This window comes from Anas platyrhynchos, chromosome 24 (genome assembly GCF_047663525.1).
Source record: "Anas platyrhynchos isolate ZD024472 breed Pekin duck chromosome 24, IASCAAS_PekinDuck_T2T, whole genome shotgun sequence".
NCBI lineage: Eukaryota > Metazoa > Chordata > Aves > Anseriformes > Anatidae > Anas > Anas platyrhynchos.
This window is the reverse complement of record NC_092610.1, coordinates 4,364,499-4,384,085: the sequence shown is the minus strand read 5'-3', so window position 1 is coordinate 4,384,085 and position 19,587 is coordinate 4,364,499. Positions and strand designations below refer to the sequence as shown.

Here is a 19,587-nt window from a genome sequence, read left to right as displayed (position 1 = left end):
TGAGCTGTGGGGGACGGGGCTCAACAGAGCCACAGAGTGCAAGAGAAATGGTCTGGGGGCTTGCAGGGGGCTGTGGGAGCAGCAGAAAGGAGCTGGGGGGGGGTGCAGGTGGGCAGGTTTGGGGGTCTTTGTGGTTTGGGGTGCTGCATTGGGCCTTTTGCCCAGCTCTGAGCCCCTCTCTGGGCAGCCAGGAGGGAAAGGAGGAAAGAGGAGGGGGCTCTGCCACCCCCTGACTGCCCCGGCTGGGGACTGCTTGGTGCAGGGGTCCTGCAGGGCATCCTCGTGTCCTCTGCCGGGAAACCCAAAGGCCCATTTAAAAAAAAAAAAAAAATTAATTTTTTGTCCTTGCAGTGAATCACCAGGTAAAGGGAACCCCAAATCCAGCTCCTCAGACCTGCATGGGCCAGGGAGAGGCAAGAGGCCAGTAGGACACGGAGCCCGTGCGCTGCCTCTAAAGGGGGGGTGCTCCAGAAGTGGCTCCATGTCCCTGCTGCCCCTCTGCTCTTCTGCATCTCCTTTCCTGTTACTTCCCACCGGATTCTCCTTCCCCAGCCCCCCCCGGACACCCCTCTGTTTGTTACCCCTGCTCCCCCTTTGCTTTCACTTCTTTTTTTGGGGACGTTTCCGAGCAGAGCCTCAGGGCAGCACTGGAGGCACGGGAGCAAAGCAAAGCGTGTGAGCTCTGCTCCTTGTGCACGGAGCCCTCCCTCCAGGGCCAAGCAGGGCCGAGTGCTTGGGGGGGGTGGGTTGGAAATTTAATCTGGATTTAATCTGGATTTAAATCCAAGCCCTTGTGCACCCAAACTGGCCTTTGGGGACACCCTGGGTGTCCCCATCTCCTCTCCATGCCCACGGCAGCCCCCGCTGCCCTCCCCACCCCCTGCTTTGCCCCCATCTCGTGGACTCCGTGGGGCCTCTCCCCGCGTGGGGGGGCTGCCGTGGGCCCCCCCTCTCCGCTCCCAGCCTGGCAGCGGGGGGGTGAGGCCGGGGAGGGGGCGCACGGAGGGGTTCCGCACCCTGGGGTCCCCAGTGCCGCGGACGGAGCCCCCCGCGCCTTGCTGGTGCCCCGGGACGGACCCTGCTGGGGGGGGGAAATACCGAGGGGGGGGGCACCGGGGGCTCTTCGCCTTTAACGGGCGGGCGGGCGGCGCTGCCCACGTCACGGCGGCGGGGAGGGAGCGAGCGGGCGGGCGGGCAGAGGGAGAAACTCCCCGGTGCAGCCCCCGCCGGCCTGCAGGGGATGGGGCGCTGAGCCGGGCCCCGGGAACCCCGGCACCCCCCGGCACCCCCCGGTACCCCCCGGTACCCCCCGGCCACCCCCAGCCCCCCCACTGGCCCCCCAGGGCTCCGGGACGCTCAGCAGCTTCCCCGGTGCGCGCTCCCCGTGCGCTCCCCGTGCGCCCCCGGTGCGCCCCCGGTGCGCTCCCGGCTCAGCCCCCGGCGCCCCCCTCCCGGTGCCCCCCCCGGTACCCCCCCGGTGCCGCCCGCACCATGCCCGAGCAGATCAGCGTGGCCGAGTTCCTGGCCGTGACCGGCGAGGACCTGAGCTCCCCGGCTGCCACCGCCTTCGCCTCCAAGATGCAGAAGTGCCGGGGGGCGGTGGGGGCTCTGGAGGAGGTGAGCGGGGCTGGGGGGAGGCTGGGGCTGCGCTTCCCCCTGGGGACACCCCCTGAGTCCCTATCCCAAAGCCTCGGGCACCCTGCAGTGCTGGCCCTGCAGCGAGCACCCACCTCTCCTCCTTGGGTTTCTATTTCTTGGGGTCCCCCCTGCGCCCCGCTTTGCTCCGAGCCCCCCCGGGATGCTGGCCCTGGTTTGTGTCACTCGCTGCAGCTCGCCCCCGTTTTCATTTTTTACTTCTGCCCAGGGCTCGGCCGCTGCCGGCGTCGTCGCCGATGGCTCGGGGGAAAGAGGAACCCGGAAGGTTTTTTTGGGGGGCTGCTGTTTGTGCTGCCCCTCTCCGAGCGCTGGGGGATGCGGGGCTTGGAGCCCGGCGCTCGCCCTGAGCCGCTGCTTCGGGACCCTCCAGCTGGGGCGGCCGTTTCCATCCCCCGCCCCACCACGCATTTTCTTGGGGCCAAGGCCTGCAGAAACGGGCAAAACCTCGCCGTTCCAGCTGGTTTCGTTTCCAGCTCTGGGTGCTGCCCAGGGGCTGGCTCCGTCCCCAGGGCTGGGCTCAGCATCGGCCCCGTGGCTCAGGGCTGGGAGCTGCTGCACCCTGAGGGGGTTGAGGTGTCCCTGGGGGGGTCCCGTCGCTATTAAAGCCGGGGTGGGATTTTTAGCCCCCCCAGAACCCCCAGCAGCATTGACGGGGCTGGAGCAGGGTTGGCAGGGTGCATTTATCCCCCTCTCCCCGCTCCTGCCTCCAATAGAGGCTGTTTCCAGCTGGTCCCGCGTCCTTTGCCAATTCCTCTTAGCGCAGGAATGGCTTTGAAGGGGAGCCAGAGCTCGTGGGGCCGGCGCGGGCCCCCTCGGAGCCCCGGGGGCGGCGGGAAGGGAGCCCCCCAGGCTGGAAACCCAGCACCCGATGGTGCTGAGCATCCCGGGCCCCGCCAGCACGTGCTCTCCCCTGGCTCTGGCTCTTTCTCTCGGCCGGGAAGGGGGAGGCAGCTCCAGGCAGGAGGAAGCGGCAGGAATTTCGTTTGGCCGCTCGGCTTCCCTGGGGAGGCTGAAATTTAGGGGAAGGGGGACGGGGATTTGTTGGGGGGGGGGCGCTTGGGAACGTTCCAGCGAGCGTGGCTGAGTGCCGGGACCTCTGACAGCAGCTTGGGTCTTTGGGGAAGAGGGGCCGGGGGGGCACGTGTCTGCCAGGGGGCTGCGGGGACCCTCGGGGGAGCCGAAAGGCAGCCAGGCCTTCGGCACCCAGCGCCCCGACGGAGGGGAAGAGGGAAATCCAAACAAACAAGCCCCAGCCCCGCGCCGCCGGCTGATCCTCGACGGGGCGATAGCATCAGGCAAGGAAAATAAACAGCGGCTGCTTTGGGAGGGGGGAGCCGGGGGGGGGCTGGGGCTTTGTGTCACCGCCTGTCCCTGCCCCATATCCATGCCGCTGCTTTGGAAGCCCGAGGGTGCTGAGTGCTGGTGTCTGCTGGGAGGGGGCAGCGCGACCCCCCCAGGCACCCCAAAGCTGTGCCGGAGCAGGGTGCTGAGGGCAGGAGGCCGTGGGGCCACCGAGGTCCTCCCAGGTGTCCGAAGCTGCCCCGTGCCTCAGTTTCCCCCCTGGGATTACAAGGGGCTGCCCCCTCCCGGGGGTCTTGCGTGGCTTTGGGGTGCTGGGGGCTGGAGCCGCATCCCGTGGGGCTGAGAAATCAAATCGGGACGAGGCACAGGGAGGGGACCCGAGGGTCTCCGGTGTGAGCAGGCGTGGAGCTGGTGGCTGCATCCTGCACTGCCCCATGGCAGGGTAAACACGGTGTCCTGCCCTGCTCTGCCCTTTGCACCCGGAGTGGCCGCATCCTGCCCCGGCAGCAGCGCCGCCTCCAGCCCCCAGCCCCATCCCCGGGCGGCACGGAGAGGGGGGGGGCTGAAGAATGGCCCCCATTGAGCCGGGCGAGGAGCAGTGCTCGGGGTCCCCGGGCGGCTGTGGTGCAGGTGCGGGTCCGTCCCTCCCGCTGTCCCCATAGGGGATCCCTTGTCACCACCACCGGCTGTGCCGATGTGACCCCTTCTTGGGGTTGTCCCCAGTTCCCTCTCGGTGCTGCCCCACCTCCAGCATCCTTCTGGGCTGTGCTCCTGGGGGGCTGCCCCATCCCGTGGCACCGTCCCCTGGCTGAGCGGTGCCTGCGTGCGCCCAGAGCATCCCACCCTGCCTCAGTTTCCCCTTCCCGAGGCCGTGCCTGGCCGGTTTGCCCACCCAGGGCCGCTCTCGGGCAGCACCAAGGCCACCCTGGGGCAAAGCCATCCTTGGGGGCTCACGGCATCATCTGCTGTCCCCCCCCGAGGCAGGAGGAGCCTCTGCCCCGCAGCACAGCTCTGGAGAGCCCGGGGCACTGGATTTAGGGCACGGATGGGCACGGGAGGCTTCAGGACACCCCAGCATCCTCCTCCTTGCTGAGAGACCCCCGAGAAGAGGGGGGGGGTTGGCTTCTGCCCCCCTCCCCACTGCCTCGTCCCGGCCAAGGCTGCCGGGCAGCACCTCGTCCAAGGAGGGGCCTCGAGGAGCCGGGCTGACCCCGCTGTCAGGAAATGGGCCTTGACATCAGCCCGAAAACCTTCGCTGGGAGAGCGAGAGCGAGCGAGAGAGAGCGAGAGAGAGCCTCTTTATTGTAATTCCTCGGCGGTTTCATCCCTCGCCCTGCTCCGTTCACGCCCTCCGAATATTTCCAGCCTGTTATCATGCCTCTGGTACCTGCAGCGCAGCCAAGGCGGCCTTAACTCTTTCCTGCTGTGTGCGTCTCCAGCTGCCTGAGCGGGATTGGGGTTGGGGTTTTGGGGTGTTTGCCCCCGTGCTTGGCAGATGGTGGCGGTGAGGGCCCCGTGCCCATGGCGAGGGACAGAGCGGGGACGGTGTTGGGGCATGGGGCTGGGGGCTGCAGCCAAGACCCTGCATGGGTCAGGGGTTGCAGAAAGCTGTGCCCCATCCTCCGGGTGGGATTTGTGCCGTTGAGGTCCCTGCTGGGCATGGGCAGGATGCAGATTTTGGTTTTGGTTCTTCCATGCTGGGGACCTTTGTGCGCCTCGGGTGCCGTGCCCATCCCGGGGGACACGTCCTGGGCACGGCTGGCGCATCCGTGCTGCGTCACGGGGATGCCGTCCTCCTCTCCCTGCTTCAAACAACCCCGGGGAGAGCCACGGAGGCATTTTCACAGCTGCTGGGGGCTGCTCGCTTCCAAACAGACGCTGCCCCCAACCCTCTCACCCCGTGCCACCGCCTCGCTCCGGCGTCACCTCCCCGGGGCGGTCGGGACCGTGGGGACCGCAGGGCTGCGGCATCCCCAGCACCGCTCCTGCACGGGGCCGGGTGCTTCCAGCTCCTGTCCCCGGGAGCTTGGCTGCTGCCCCGCACATCTGTGTGGCAGAGCAGGCACCCGGCCAAGGAGCCCTGTGTGGCCAGCAGGGCGGGGGGAAGCGGCCGCCCCCCTCCCTCGGCAGCGCTGACGGGGGTTTGTTCCTTTGCTTTCGCAGAGCCTGGACGGGGACCAAGCCGTGCTCCAGAGAATAAGGAAATATGTGAAAGCCATTCACGTCTCCGGGCTCAGTAAGTCGGGTTTCCAGAGCCGTTGGGCGGCCCCGGGCTGCCACGGTCACGTCCTCCCCCCTGGTGCCATCCGTGGGTGGTGGCCCTTGGGGACACGGGTGCTCGCAATGTGCTGGGGTGCTGAAAGCTGGGTGAAAAGGGGGTGAAAATGTAAATTGAGAGTTTTGGGGAGGGTGCATAAGGAGCATCGCTGGTGTCCTGCTCTGCTCCAAAGGGACAGGGACGTGGGTGTGGGTGGGACCCGCGATGGGACCTCCTGGGGAAGGGGGTCCCGCAGGGCCACCGTGCCACCGTCCCCACCTCACCGCTGTTGTCCCCCCGCGCAGCCCACGTGGATAACGAGGAGCAGTACAGCGAGGCCCTGGAGAATTTCGGCAACAACCACCTCTCCCAGAACAACCACGAGCTCTCCACCGGCTTCCTCAACCTGGCCGTCTTCACCCGCGAGGTCACCGCGCTCTTCAAGAACCTGGTGAGCCGCCGACCCCGCGGGGAGCAACCTCAGCCCGCTGCCCCCGTCCTGCCGGGGCCGAGCTGGGGAAAATCTGCACCAGGCCTCAGGATTTGGGGCAGAGACCCTTCACAGCTGCCCTCCACCATGGCAGGAGGTCCCAAATCCCACCCCAGACTCGGGGATGCTCGCGGGCCACCCGACGCTGGATTTTCCAGCTCCCTCCCAGCTCTGCTGGGGACACCAGGGCTGCGATTTGCCGTGCGGTTGGGGCTGCTGGTTTTGTTTTTTTTTCTCCCCCTTTCTTTCTCTTTTTTTTTTTTTCACATCTCTGATCTCGCTTGCCAAGAAGTAAATCAAAGCCACGCTGAGCGCGCAGCGGGGCCGTGGGGAGCCGCAGCCGCGCGGGAGGCAGCAGAGGCGGCTGGAGCCGTCCCCACCGTGGGAGGGGGGGGGCACGGCTCTTTTTGGGGTCTCTTTTCTCCAAACGCATCTTCTTGCTTCGATTTGTTGAGGCTGGAAGGGTTTGATAGCTTGGGGGGAGAGCTGGGCTTTGTGCTGGGTGGGATCTGGGGCCGTGCAGCAAAGCCTTGGGGCATCCCCTGCTGGCTCCTCGCTGCCCTCGGGTCCCTTTTGAAGCCCCCCCTAAAAAAAAACAACAAAAAAAAGAGAATTTGTACCCTCTGGCTCTGCTGAAGGAGCAGGCTCCTTGCTGCTGCCCTTCCCCCAGCAGGAATTATTTCAGATTTCACGTCCTCCTCTCCCAGTTACCCCAGCCCGGGCCTCCCCGCTCCTCTCCTCCCCATCGCGCCCATCCCGGCCCGGCCGGAGCCCCGTGCTCCGGGGGGGGCTCCGTGGGGAAAACGTCGCGGGGAAGGAGCTGAACCGGTTCCCTGGGCGAGGGCAGTGCCCGCGCTGCGCCTCCCCTGTGCCACGTGCTGCAGGCGTGGGAACGGCCGCCCCTGCCCCAAACCCTCCCCAGCGGGATCCCGGCACCGCGCGCGCGGTGGAAGGATGGGGCACCCCATTTCCCAGCTTTTTGGGGCTGGAGATGGGTTTCTCCCCCTGTGATGTTGGGGAGCAAAAGCCCTCGGGAGACTTGGAGAGGAATTGAGGGGTTTTGCAGCCATGCGGCATCCTCTCCGATGCAAAAGGTGTGCCCCCAGCATCGCCCCGGTGCCCACCTGGGATCACCCTACAATTTGGGGCTGCCCCATGGGGACCCCCGCATTTGGGGTCAGATGGAGAGGCACCAGGATGGGAGCAGGCTCCCGCGTCCCCTCTGCTTTTGGGGACACCCCTGGCCCCCCAGCCCATGGAGGGGACACTTTGGGAAGCTCTCCCTGACCTCAGGATGTCCCAGCCCCGTGGTCCCAGCCCGGTCCCAGCCCGGGTGCCTGCGCCGTGCCGCAGGGAGGACGGGGCCGGAGCCGGGGTGGTGATGGGGGGGAGCAGCTCCGGTTTTGGCAGCCGCGGCGCTGATGTGGTTTGTGGGAAGGGCCCCGCGTCAGACATCTTGCAGCCAGCTCCAGCAAGCCCCAGCCTGCCCCTGCCTGCAGCCAGCCCCATTTCCAGCCTCTTTAACCCTTACCGGGGCAGCGATTTTACTGGGGAGGGGGGCCCAAGGCTGGAAAGGTCGCGGAGCTCCCGCGTCCCGACCTGTCCCGATGTGGGGACGCCCCTGGGGTGACCCCATCCCCGTCTCTGCCCTTCCCAGGTGCAGAACCTGAACAACATCGTCTCCTTCCCCCTGGACAGCCTGCTGAAGGGGCAGCTGAAGGACGGCCGCCTGGTGAGTCCCCAGCCCTGCTTCCTGGGCTGCAGGGTCCCTGCGTGGGGACAAAACGCCACAGCCTTGGGGACACGGCTGGTGGCACGGAGCAAGGGGCAGAGACGCAGTGGGGACGTCCCAGCAGCAGGGGACAGGGCGCTGGCACAGCGATGCAAAGCGAAGCCCTCAATTTTGGGGCGCTGCTTTGGTGCCACCGGCTCCGTGCCTGTCCCTTCGCCCCCCCTAAGGGCTGCCATCCCCTCTCTCCTCTTGCTGCAGGACTCCAAGAAGCAGATCGAAAAGGCCTGGAAGGATTACGAGACCAAAGTGTAAGCGACCCCGTGCCCGGAGCAAAATCCCCCTAATCCCCCCGTGCACGGAGGTGTTTGGTGCAGGGCTGCAGCCAGGCTCTGCGCCAGCCTTGGGGAGGTTTCCCCTGCCCCATCCCACCCCCCTGCCACCTCTGCAGCTCCCTGGGGACCCCCTTTTTGGGCAGGGCCGTCCCCAGGTTCCCCCCCAGTCTCAGGTAGGGCTGTCCCCAAGCCGTCCCCGTGCTGTCCCACAGGGGGAAGATGGAGAAGGAGAAGGAGCGCGCGCGCCTGGCAGGGGTCATCCAGGCGGAACCGTCGGCGGCGGAGCTGGCCGAGGACATGCAGAAGGAGCGGCGCCTCTTCCAGCTCCACATGTGCGAGGTGGGGGCTGCGCCGGGGGGCTCGGGGCCCTTTGGGGTCTGGGGGATGCAGGGGACCACTGTGGCCAGGGTGCTCAGTCCCTGTCCCCAGCGCCAGAGCGGTCCCAGTGGGTGCAGCACGGGGCACTCGTCTGTCCCCGTATGTCCCCGTGGGGTCCTGGCTCGGGGACCCTCCTGTCCCCCCCCCCCCCGTGGGATGTGGGTGCAGGTGGGACACCCTGCAGGGAGCACCAGGGCACTGCACCCACATCCTCCAGGTCCTGACCCTGCACCTCCCCTGCCAAACCAGGGGCTGGCATTTGGGGCAAAAGGCGATCCTTTTGGATAAACCCCTTGAAAGCTGCAGTTTATCCTTGCAGTTTGGCCCTAATGGCAAAAACGGAGATGCTCCCCAGGTCCCCAAGCACACAGAGGGGCACAAGCGAAGGGCAGAAACCTGGTGCCAGCCCCCACAGCCCCCCCCCACAGCCCCGGGGCTCTCCCCCATCCCCTCCCCTACCCCCAGGGCTCCCGGGGTGCAAAGGGCAGGGTGTGCGGGGAGGAGGCAGCGCCGCAGCGGGGTCGGGGCTGCTGGCTGGGGCTGGGCCAGATGAGTCAGGGCTTTGAATAGCAGCTCTGTTAAATAAATACCAGCGCATGGAAACGGCCCGGGGGGGGGGCTGCTCGCTTCCAGCAGCGCCTGCGCAAGGGCATCCGCCTGGCAGCGGGGCGCAGGGGGCTGGCACGCTCCTGCACGTGTGCGCACGCTCGTGTGCACGCGGTATTTGCTGCTTTCGGGGCTGGGGGCGCATTGGGTTTCCACCCCAGGGGTGCTCGGTGGGGCGCAGCTCCTCGCCAGGGGGGTCCCGTGGGTGGGTGGGCGCAGCGGGACCCCCAGCAAGGGTCTGGGCAGGGCAGTGCCCTGTCACCACCACCTCGGGGCATCGGTGGCAGGGGGGCAGAGCCCCCTCAAAGCCCCCTTTACTCCTCCCCGTGTGGCTTCTTGGCCACATCTGGAGCTGCCCCTCTCCATCCTGCTCCCCAACCCCTGGCGGCCCCCCCGGCAGAGGAGCTGTGGGGTCCCTCGGGGGCTCCAGCACACCCCGGGGCTGTCGGGCCGTGGAAAGCCCCTGCAGCTGGAACTTGGCCGCCTTCCCCTCTGCTCCTCTCCCAAAACATTTCGGGGGGGAGGCAGGGAGGAGGCCGGCATCCAGCTGTGCGGGGCTGAGGCTGCGCTCGCCCAGGGGAGGCTCCAGGCTCCTCTCCGTGCATGGGGCTCTCCTAACCCAAGGGTCTGGGTCTTTTCCTGCAGGTGAGGGACAGGTTTGATGTACCAAACGATTCAGTTTTTAATTTTTTTTTCCTTAAGCTGGCTCGGGCTCGGGTTATTTATTAACTCCAGAAGCACTCAGCAGCGGGAGAAGCGCGCCCGGCCGGGAACCCTGGAGGCACGCCTCGGCCCTTGAACTTTGCAGGGCTTGGAGCTCCTCCAGCTCCAGGTTTTTCGGAGGGTGGTCCCCGGAGGCTGCCTTCACAGCTGACCTCGTGGCTTCTTGAAGCCGAGCCAGCATCACAACCCTCCTGCCCACGCGGGGAAGGTTGGGGGGCGGGTGAGGACCGGTCCTGGTCCCCACCACCTAACCCGCTGCCTTCTGCCCCCCCAGTACCTGCTGAAAGCCAGCGAGAGTCAGATGAAGCAAGGGCCGGATTTCCTGCAGAGCCTCATCAAGTTTTTCCATGCCCAGCACAAGTAGGTGGCTGTCACCGCCGGGAGCGCTCGGGGAGGGGTTTTGGGGACACCCCGCTCCCTGTCCTGGGGGCTGAGCGACCCCACAAGCTCCCAGGGAAGGTGCTGGGCAGGGCCCGACGCTGTCCGGTCGGGATTTTTGGCTCTGGGAGATGCAAACGTGTCCGTAAGGGCTGGGGGAAGGGGCTTGGCCGGGGATGGAGCCGATGATTTGGTTTCTGGATGGATTTCCAGGGATGAGTTCAGCCGAAAGGCTCCGTCGGTAGCCTCGGAGCTCGTAGCGAGGGCGTTTGGGGCAGGGGGAACGTCCCCCTCCTTCCCCTCCTTCCCCTCCTTCCCTTGCACCCCTCCGGCTCTCAAGTGGGGAAACTGAGGCAGGGAGGGGGCGGTGGCACCCGGGGAAGGGTCCCAAAGGGGCCAGGATCTGGCCTCAGCCCCTCGAGATCAGCTTGCATCGAGCAAGAGGCCAACCCCGTGCCCCAAACACCCGAAATATTTGGGGTACCCGGACCCCACGGGCTGGACGTGGGCTCTGCAGCATCTCAGCAGCAAGGGAACTGCAGAGCCAGAGCAGCTCCCCGGGACGTGGGGGGGGGGCTGCTGCGTCCCCCCGCCACGCTTTCTCTAAATAAGCTCTTTTTTCCCCATCGTTTTTCCCCATTTGCATCTTAATGGCGTGAAATCAATGCCCAGTTTCTTCCAAGACGGCTGGAAGGCTGCCCAGAACCTCTACCCCTTCATCGAGAAGCTGGCCGTGTCCCTCCACGCGGTGAGTCCCCCCAGCTCCCTCCCCACCCGCCGCCACCTGGGACGCGTCCCCCGGGCCGTGTCCCCCCCCCGGGACACCGCGGTCCCCGCTCCTTTTCCAGCTCCACCAGGCGCAGGAGGAGGAGGTGAAGCAGCTGGCGCAGACCCGCGATTCCCTCCGCAGCATCCTGCAGCTGGACACCAAGGAGGTGACGGCAGCTGGAGGGGCGCCAGGGGAGGTGGCATGGGCTGGGGACGGGGGGCTGCGGAGGAGCAAAGCAGGGCGTCCGTGGGGGAGATTTGTAGGGAGGAGGAGATCTATAGGGTGATGGACATCAATGAAAGGAGATCTGTAGGGAGGAGGAGATCTATATATAGGGTGATGGACATCCATGGGAGGAGATCTATAGGGAGAAGAACATCAATGGGAGGAGATCTGTAGGGTGGAGAGCATCAGTGAAAGGAGATCTGTAAGGTGGAGGGTATCAACGAGTCAATGAGAGGACATCTATAGGGTGGAGGACATCTATAGGGAGGAGGACATCCATGGAGGAGATCTATAGGGAGGAGAACATCAGTAGGAGGAGGTCTATAGGGTGGAGGGCATCAGTGAAAGGAGGTCTGTAGGGTGAAGAGCATCAACGAGACGAGATCTATAGGGTGAAGGACATTGATGAGAGGAGATCTATAGGGAGAAGAACATCAATGGGAGGAGATCTATAGGGTGGAGGGCATCAGTGAAAGGAGGTCTGTAGGGAGGAGGACATCCATGGGAGGAGGACATCAATGGGAGCAGATCTATAGGGTGAAGGACATTGATGAGAGGAGATCTATAGGGAGGAAAACATCAATGGGAGATCTATAGGGTGGAGGGCATCAATGAGAGGAGATCTACAGGGATGAGGACATCCATGGAGGAGATCTATAGGGAGATGGACATCCATGGGAGGAGATCTGTAGGGTGGAGTGCATCAGTGAGAGGAGATGTGTAGGGAGGACGACATCCATGGGAGGAGGACATCAATGGGAGCAGATCTATAGGGTGGAGGGCATCGGTGAAAGGAGATCTATAGGGAGGAGGACATCCATGGGAGGAGATCTATAGGGTGGAGGGCATCAGTGAAAGGAGGTCTGTAGGGTGGAGGGCATCAATGAGAGGAGACCTACAGGGACAAGGACATCCATGGAGGAGATCTGTAGGGAGATGGACATCCATGGGAGAAGGATGTCCATGGAGGAGATCTATAGGGAGGAGAACATCAATGGGAAGAGGTTTATAGGGAGGAGAACATCATGGGAGGAGATCTATAGGGTGGAGGGCATCAATGAGAGGAGATCTGTAGGGTGGAGGACATCTGTGGGAGGAGATCTACGGGGATGAGGACATCTGTAGGAGGAGATCTCTAGGGTGGAGGAGATCAACAAGAGGAGATCTGTAGGGTGGAGGAGGACATCAATGAGAGGAGGTCTGTAGGGTGGAGGGCACCCGTGGGAGGACACCTACAGGGAGGAGGACATCCATGGGAGCAGGGCAGGGGGGGGATGCTCAAAGGGGATGGAGGTCTCTGACTCCATAACGAGGTCCCCCAGGGGCAGGGCCACTTCTGCCTCTCTCCCATTGCCTTTTTTGCCTAAATGCCTTTTTTTTTTTTTCCTTTTCCTGGTGAGCTCAGGAAAACCTGAGCAGGAAGAACTCCGGCAGCGGCTACAGCATCCACCAGCACCAAGGGAACAAGCAGTACGGGACGGAGAAGTCGGGGTTCCTGTACAAGAAGAGCGATGGGTGAGGGCGGGCGTTACCCCAGCTCGGGAGCCCCCTGGGGGACACCTTTGGATGAGGTTTTGGGGCCGTTCCGCAGACCTTTGGGTGCTGTTGGTCCCATCTGGACTTCAGGAGGTCTAAAGGCTTGGAAAATCCCATTTTCCCATGGCTGGAGGTGGTGGTTGGGGTGGGCGGGTGTCCAGCAGGCTCTGAGCTCCACGTGGTGCTCCCCTGGGAGCCCTGGCCCCAAATGTGGGTCCCCGGGAACCCAGCACCGGGTTCACCCCGAGCTGTGCTGGTGATGTGGGGGCTGTAACACCTTATTTCCTGGGCACGGGGGCAGAAATCATCCTGCTGGGATGGATCAGGGGGAAAAAATAACTCTTATAGCCCCAAAGGGATCTCCAGCGAGTTGTAGAAAGCACGACCCTAAAATCCCAAAGCCTTTCCAGGGGCTGCTGGGGGTGGTTTTGGGGTGGGTGGACGTGGTCAGGGATGCGCGGTGTGTCCTCACCCCTCCTGCTCTGGCTCAGGATCCGCAAAGTGTGGCAGAAGAGGAAGTGTGGGGTGAAGTACGGCTGCCTGACCATCTCCCACAGCACGGTGAGGGAAATGGGGGGACCTTTATCCCCATGGTCACCCCGGGGTGCTGCCGGCACGTACCGCCCGGCGCAGACCCCACAGGGGTACCCGGCTGTGCGCCCCGAGCTGCAGAACCCTTTTTTTGCCATCCCCTGCTGGGTGCTGCCCCAAAACCCACCCAGCTCCGTGTCCCCTGCCCTTTGGGGACGTGACCTTGGCTGTAGGGCTTTTCCCCGAGCACCCCACTCGTGCCCCAAGCAGCAAAGCAAGCCCCAATTTGGGGTGTCCCTAGCAGGGGGTCCCTTGCCCCTCGCGTTTGCTGCGTGCCGGTGGCGTGGGGGCTTTAGTGGGGGTTTTAGGAGGGTTTTTAGGGGGGCGTTGAGGCTGCAGAGGAGGCCAAAGGGGCTCGGAGTGGTTTTGGGGTGGGGGTGCTGCCATCTGGGGGCAGAGGCTGCAAGGTGCAGCCCCGGTCCCAGCCCCGTTCCGCAAAGGGAACACGCAGGGAAGGGGTTGGAGAGGTGCTGGACCTCTGCGTGCCCCAAAAGCGACCCTCTGGGGACCTCCCCTAACCCCGCTGCGTCCCCCCGCCCTACAGATAAATCGCCCCCCCGTCAAGCTGAACCTGCTGACGTGCCAGGTGCGGCCCCACGCCGAGGAGAAGAAATGCTTCGACCTGGTGACGCGTGAGTGCCCCCGCTCCGTGTCCTCGTGGGTCTGGTTTAGGGTCCTGGGGACAGACCCCGGGTGGGTATCCCGGGGCGGGAGGGGTGCACGTGATTTTTTTTTTTATGGAGGAAGGACAAACCCTGCAAGGCGCTGGCTGCCTCGAGCTCCAGACAAGAGGTGGCAGCAGGGTGTCGGGAGAGCGATGCGCAGCGATTTTTTAGCAAAAAAAAAAAGTAGCTCCATCCCCTTCCTGCACCCTGCTGCAAATTGATCCTAAACGCCCCATTCCAGCCCCTTTCTGCATTTTTTTTGTGTGTTCCTAAATGCTCACCCGTGTCCCCATCCCTGCAGACAACAGGACGTACCACTTCCAAGCCGAGGACGAGCAGGAGTGCGTGGTGTAAGTGCCGGTGCCATCCCCACCCCACGCGAACGCGCAAAACTCCACGGGGCTTAAACCCCCCCGTGGCTGCACCCCGAGCCCCGCGCGGTGCCGGCCCCGGTGCGTTCCCCACGAGGCTCTGCTCCCCCTGCCCAGGTGGGTTTCGGTGCTGCAGAACAGCAAGGACGAAGCCCTGAGCAACGCCTTCAAGGGCGAGCCCAACGGCGGCGCAGCCTCGGCGGGCGGCGCGGCGGACGGTGGCGTGCAGGAGCTCACCAAGCTGGTGATCAGCGAGGTGAAGAACATGCCAGGCAACAAGCAGTGCTGCGACTGCGGGGCCCCGGGTAGGTTGGGGATCCGGGGTGTGGGATGCAGCGGGATGGAGGTGGTAGGGGGCCGGGGGGTGATGCTGAGCCCCCCCCCCCCCGCCCCACTGCGCCCTGCAGACCCCACGTGGCTCTCCACCAACCTGGGCATCCTGACGTGCATCGAGTGCTCCGGCATCCACCGGGAGCTGGGCGTGCATTATTCCCGCATCCAGTCCCTCACCCTGGATGTCCTCAGCACCTCCGAGCTGCTGGTAAGCGGCTCCCTGATCCCGGGGGGCTGGAATCTGCCGGGAATCGTCCTCTGCTCGGGGGCTCGGGGGCTCCCAAACCTCCTGGGTGAGGGTTTCAACCCTCCTCCTCCTCCTCCCTCCTGGTCTCTTACCAGCTGGCCTCGGTTTCCCCCCAGCTGCAGATTTCTGCCCCTAGCATGGTGCTCTAGGGATTCAGGGGGGGCTCTGGGAAGTGATCCCTAATAGGGGGGAAGATGCTGGCAGCCCCCCAGGACCTGCTCCCTGCTCCAGCAAACTGTTGCTGGGACAAAGGCTCATCTCTGGGGGAGATGGGAGATGGCAAGGTGTTGGCTGGATCCAGTGGATTCCCCTCTCCATCCCTCCACGATGGGGATGGGACATCCCAGGGCAAGCCCGGCCAGGATTTTGGGGAGGGGGGGTGGCCCCTCTGTGCCCAGGGCTCGTCTCCCCCTGCCCCTCTCGCCACAGCTGGCTGTCAGCGTGGGGAACACCCGCTTCAACGAGATCATGGAGGCCACGCTGCCCACGCAGGACTGCCCTAAACCCTCGGCCAGCAGCGATATGTGAGTTCCTAAATGCTTGGGGGAGGGGGCACAGAGTGGGCTGGGGAGGGGGCTCCGTGTCCCCACCATCCCCACCCCGAGGACTGGGGGCTCACCGGTGCCATCACCTGGACGTCAGGACCTGCACCTCTCGCAGAGCTTCCCCCCAAAAAAAATCCGACTGTGGGAGGGGGGCTCTGTGTGAGGTGTGGGGGTGCCTGCTGATGCCTTCCCCCCCCCCCGCAGGAGCGCACGCAAGGAGTACATCGTGGCCAAGTACATGGAGCGGCGCTACGTGCAGCGGGGGGGCCGCGACGAGCCCCACCGCCTCTGGGACGCCATCCGCACCCGCGACCTCCTGGCGCTGCTGCAGGCATTCGCCGAAGGGCACGATCTGGCCAAGCCCCTGGTGACCCCCGAGGGCCAGGTGAGCCCTCTGGGAGCCCCCCCCGCGAGGGATTCGCTCAGCCTGGGGGGTGTTTTGGGGTCCCTGGGCTCAGTGGTGCTGTCCCCTCCTGCCGGCAGGACGCGGGCGAGCTGGCGCTGCACGTGGCCGTGCGCTACGCCGACAGATCGTCCCTGCCGCTGGTGGACTTCATCATCCAAAACGGGTACGGCCAGCTGGGGTCGTGCCACTTGTGGTGTCCTGGTGATGTCCCTGAGGTGCTCGGGTGTCCCCACGAGGATGGGGAGCGGTGCTTGCATTCTTTGGAGCTGTTGCTGCTGCGCACAGGGGGACGCTGGACCGGGCGACGCAGGACGGGAACACGGCTCTGCACTACGGCGCGCTCTACAACCAGCCCAACTGCCTCAAGCTGCTCCTGAAGGGCAAAGCGGCGTTCACCGCGGGTACGGGGACAGGGTTTAGGGCTGGAAGGAAAGGGGGGGGACATGGGGCCGAGCCCTGTCCCCGCGGAGCAGCCGGGATCTGTCCCCATCCCTCCCTCGCGCAGTGAACGCGGCCGGAGAGACGGCGCTGGACGTGGCGAGGAGGCTGAAGCACAGCGAGTGCGAGGAGCTGGTAGGTGGGGTGGGGGCGGGAGGGGGCTGATGCTGGGGTGGGGGGCACCCTGGAGCTGGCCACCCCCCCGCTGACACCCCCGCGTCCCCCAGCTGGAGCAGGCGCAGGCGGGGAAGCTCTCGCTGCAGGTCCACGTGGATTACGACTGGGAGCCCCCCCAGGAGTACACCTACGACAGCGAGGACGAGCTGGAGGAGAAGGTGCCCAGGGGACGGTGGCAAGTGGGGGGGGGACAGGGGGACAGACCCTGCACCCCCACCAATGGGACGGGGCAGGGGGCAGGAGGGGGCTGCAGGGGGTGCGGGGGGGCCCCCGGCAGCTCCGCGTCCGGGTGTGTGCCCCCAGGTGAGCCCCCTCCAGCGCTCCTTCAAGGGCTCCTCGCCGCTGGCCGCCAGCCCCCCCCCCGCCGCCGCCCCCGCCTGCCCCCAGGGCCGCTGGAGCTGCATGGGGATGGACATCACCAACAAGACCTACGAGACCATCCTGGTGCCCTCGCGTCCTGCCCCCCGCCGGGCGCACAGCGAGGAGATGCCCCCCCCGCTGCCCCTCAAAAACCCCACGCGGGGCGGCCCCCGCCCCAAACCCGGCCCCAGCCCCACAGGTTAGTCTCAGGGGGGGCCACGTGCCGTGGGATGCTGGTGGGGTGCCTCAGTGTCCCCATTGTGTGTGTCCCCCCCCCAGAGCGCCCCGAGCTCCACCGGCAGGCGTCGGAGCCGCACTTTTCGGGGCTGGCGGAGGCCCCCCCCGGGCAACGCAGCCTCTCCTCTTCCTCCTCCTCTTCCTCCTCCATGGGGGCTCTGGATGGGGCGGCCGCGTCCCCCCCCGGCACCCGCAGCCCCCCTGAGGCGCGGCGGGCGGCGTACTGGGAGACCCGCTCGGAAACGGAGAGCGGGGCCGCGCGGAGGGGGGGGCCGGAGCTGAGCCCCCCCCCCGTGCAGCCCCCGCCGGGAGGCCTGGCCCCCGATGTCACCCCCGTCAAGTTCGGGTAGGGGTCCCCCAAAACTCAGGGGACGCGTTGAGGGGGGGGAGGTGGTTGTGGGGTGCTGGTGGGAGGAACCCCAAATTGTCCCTGGGGGTGTCAGAGCAAAGGCCCCCCCTCCCCAGCCAGCCTGGAGCCCCCCCAGGGATGGGGACAGAAGAGGGGACAGGGGCACCGTGGGGAGGGGGGGCTGTCCCTAGAGGTGACACGGATCCTTTGGGGGGGACACCGATACCGGGACCCACTGGAAGTTACCAAATTTGTTTTTTTCCCCCCCCCATTTTGGGATTTGTGGTGGGACGCTTTGAGGAAGGGTGGGGGCTGCTGGTAGCTGTCAAAGGGCCCCCCCCCGTGAGCACCCGGTGGGCTGTGGGTGGCACCCTGCTCCCTTGGGTGTCCCAGGGGGGAACCCAACAGCACCGAGACCTTATGGGGAGGGGGACGGGGTGCCGGGGGGGGCTGACTCTGCCCCTGCTGCCCCCGGTAGCTCGGAGAGCACCCGCTCGTACCGGCGCATCAGCGGGGTGGCCACCAAAGCCGGCTCAGCCGCTCCCCCCCAGAGCCCCGAGGACCCCGCTCCCAGCAAGGTGCCCCCCGTGCCCATGCCCCGGCGCTTCGCTCCGGTAGGTGGCAGGATTTGGGGTGGGGGGGCTTGGACAGGGTGCAGGGGAGAGGGTGGTTTTTGGGGGGGGAGCTTTGGGGGCACCCCTCCATGCCCAAGCATCGCTGCAGCTCTTGTCCCAAGGGGGTGGATGGAGGTGTTGGGGGGGGGGTCACAGCCCCTGGGGTGGGTTTGCCCCCCCCCCTCGCTGACCCCGTTCCTCGCGCAGGCCAAGGGGAGGCAGAAGCGGGTGAAGGCGGTGGCTGACTGCAAGGGGGACAAGGCGCGGGAGCTGACCTTCTCCAAGGGCGAGGTGATCGTGGTGACGCGGGAGGAGGACGAGCAGAGCTGGGTGAGCCCCCCCCGGGGCACGGCCCCCCCCCCCCTTCTCCCCCTGCTCATTTTGGGGGGCCACAGATGGGCCCCCCCCACCCCGTCTGTGCTGGCAGTGGTCACCCCAGGCTGCCGGTGCCACCCCACAAGGGCTCGTGGCCATCGGTCCCTGCCTTCCTCCCCCTCGCCACCCACCCTGGGACCCCCCCACACCCCCTGACACCCCTCTTTGCCCCCCCAGGTCGGCTTCATCGAGGGCGACGGCTCCCGCACCGGTGTCTTCCCCGCCAGCTTCGTCCACCTCTTGCAAGACTGACTGGGTCCCCCCCCCGCTGCCCGTTTTGTCCCCGTCCCCTGGGGGCTGGGGGCGCACGGGGCGGGCTGGGAGCTGGAGCCGGACCCCCCCCCGGCCCCTCTCTGCCCTCGCCCCTTTCCACGGGGCCCCGGGTGCTGCAGCCCCTGGTATGGGACCGTGTGGCTGCTGCCCTCTCAGGGGACGTGGGGACCCCCAGGTTGGGACCCTCACCCCCTGGGTGGTGGCTTTGGGGAGCCCAAGGGCTGCCACCCCCCCCCCCGCTGCCATCACCTGCACCCTACAGGGAGGTTTTGGTGCCCCATCCCCGTCCTTTTGTGGGCTCTGCCCATCCCAGGGGCTTTCTCCTCCCCTGTCAGCAGGGATTTGGGGCTGGGGGGGGCGCGCTGGGTGCCCCCCACCCTCCTCTGCTGGGTGGGTGCAGAGCCCCTGTGCCTGTTCTCCAGGGGGGGGCTGCGATGCACCACCTGGTTTTCTCCTCTACCACAACTGTGAAGCATTGGGGATTGGTAGGGAACAAAAAAAGGGCTTTTTATTCATCATTTTGGGGGGTTTGGAGGGTCTGCGGCCACATCCTGCCCCCCTTCCCCGGGCTCTGAGAGCCCCCCCAGGGCAGCGGGGCTTGGAAATGCCCCAAAACTCCCCCAGCCTGGGACCACAGCTCCTTGGGTGCCTGGGGTTGGCGCGGGCAGCACCGTGTCCCCATGTCCCCGTGTCCCTCACCGGGCGGGTGCTGGTCACCGCCTGGCCCTGGGGGGGGCTCCTGGGGCCATCCTGCAGCCCCCTTTTGGGACCAACGCTGCCCCGTGTCGGCGTCCCTCGGGAGCCGCCGGCCCCTGTGGTTTATCCTCGTCCGCGTCTCAGCCAGTGGCCTGGTGTGTTTGTTTTTAATGTTCTCCCTTTCCAATTTCTAATAAAACCACCCGTTTTTGTAAGCTGTGGGCTGCGTGCATGGGGTCCCCATCCCCTGCCCGTTGGGGACACCACGGGGTGGCAGCGGGTGGCCCTGTGCCGGCGGGGAATGAGGGTGCATCCAGGTCTCCCCCCAGCCTTGCGTTTGGCCACGAGGGCGCACCCCAAACTCCCCGGGATGGATCCAGCCCAATTCTGCTCCCGGCCACTGGGGTCCCAGCAGTGCCAGCACCACCGCAGCACCGTCAGCCCTGGCACAGCACCAGAGCCAGGATCCCTGGGGGATCTCAGAGCCGCTGCTGGCACGGGGACACCGCTGGCACGGGGACACCGC

The 19,587-nt window shown here is 66.0% G+C and overlaps 1 protein-coding gene across 2 annotated transcripts; it reads left to right on the top strand.

The window, feature by feature from the left end:
- The first annotated feature begins 1,280 nt into the window (after window positions 1-1,280).
- On the top strand, window positions 1,281-19,276 carry ASAP3 (ArfGAP with SH3 domain, ankyrin repeat and PH domain 3). Of its 2 annotated transcripts, XM_038167347.2 has the most exons (26): window positions 1,283-1,617; window positions 5,122-5,194; window positions 5,521-5,666; window positions 7,363-7,437; window positions 7,696-7,745; window positions 7,982-8,108; window positions 9,751-9,836; window positions 10,527-10,602; window positions 10,703-10,789; window positions 12,254-12,363; window positions 12,876-12,945; window positions 13,520-13,607; window positions 13,942-13,990; window positions 14,129-14,316; window positions 14,419-14,552; window positions 15,021-15,115; window positions 15,341-15,521; window positions 15,620-15,705; window positions 15,828-15,943; window positions 16,048-16,115; window positions 16,208-16,315; window positions 16,461-16,716; window positions 16,797-17,100; window positions 17,582-17,717; window positions 17,925-18,047; window positions 18,270-19,276. In XM_038167347.2, the coding sequence occupies exons 1-26, from the start codon at window positions 1,492-1,494 to the stop codon at window positions 18,342-18,344; spliced, it is 3,033 nt and encodes a 1,010-aa protein (XP_038023275.2). In that variant the 5' UTR covers window positions 1,283-1,491; the 3' UTR covers window positions 18,345-19,276. The 2 variants fall into 2 exon arrangements, 1 of the variants encoding a protein (XP_038023275.2); XR_011804770.1 differs by lacking the exon at window positions 17,582-17,717 and having other exon boundaries at window positions 1,281-1,617.
- Window positions 19,277-19,587: the final 311 nt, after the last annotated feature.

Coding starts and splice junctions, on each gene's coding strand:
- ASAP3 (XM_038167347.2), top strand. CDS start 1,492: ATGCCCGAGCAGATCAGCGTGGCCGAGTTCCTGGCCGTGACCGGCGAG. Junction 15,116..15,340: donor CCCTCGGCCAGCAGCGATAT/GTGAGTTCCTAA, acceptor CCCCCCCCGCAG/GAGCGCACGCAAGGAGTACA. Junction 15,522..15,619: donor TGGTGACCCCCGAGGGCCAG/GTGAGCCCTCTG, acceptor TCCTGCCGGCAG/GACGCGGGCGAGCTGGCGCT.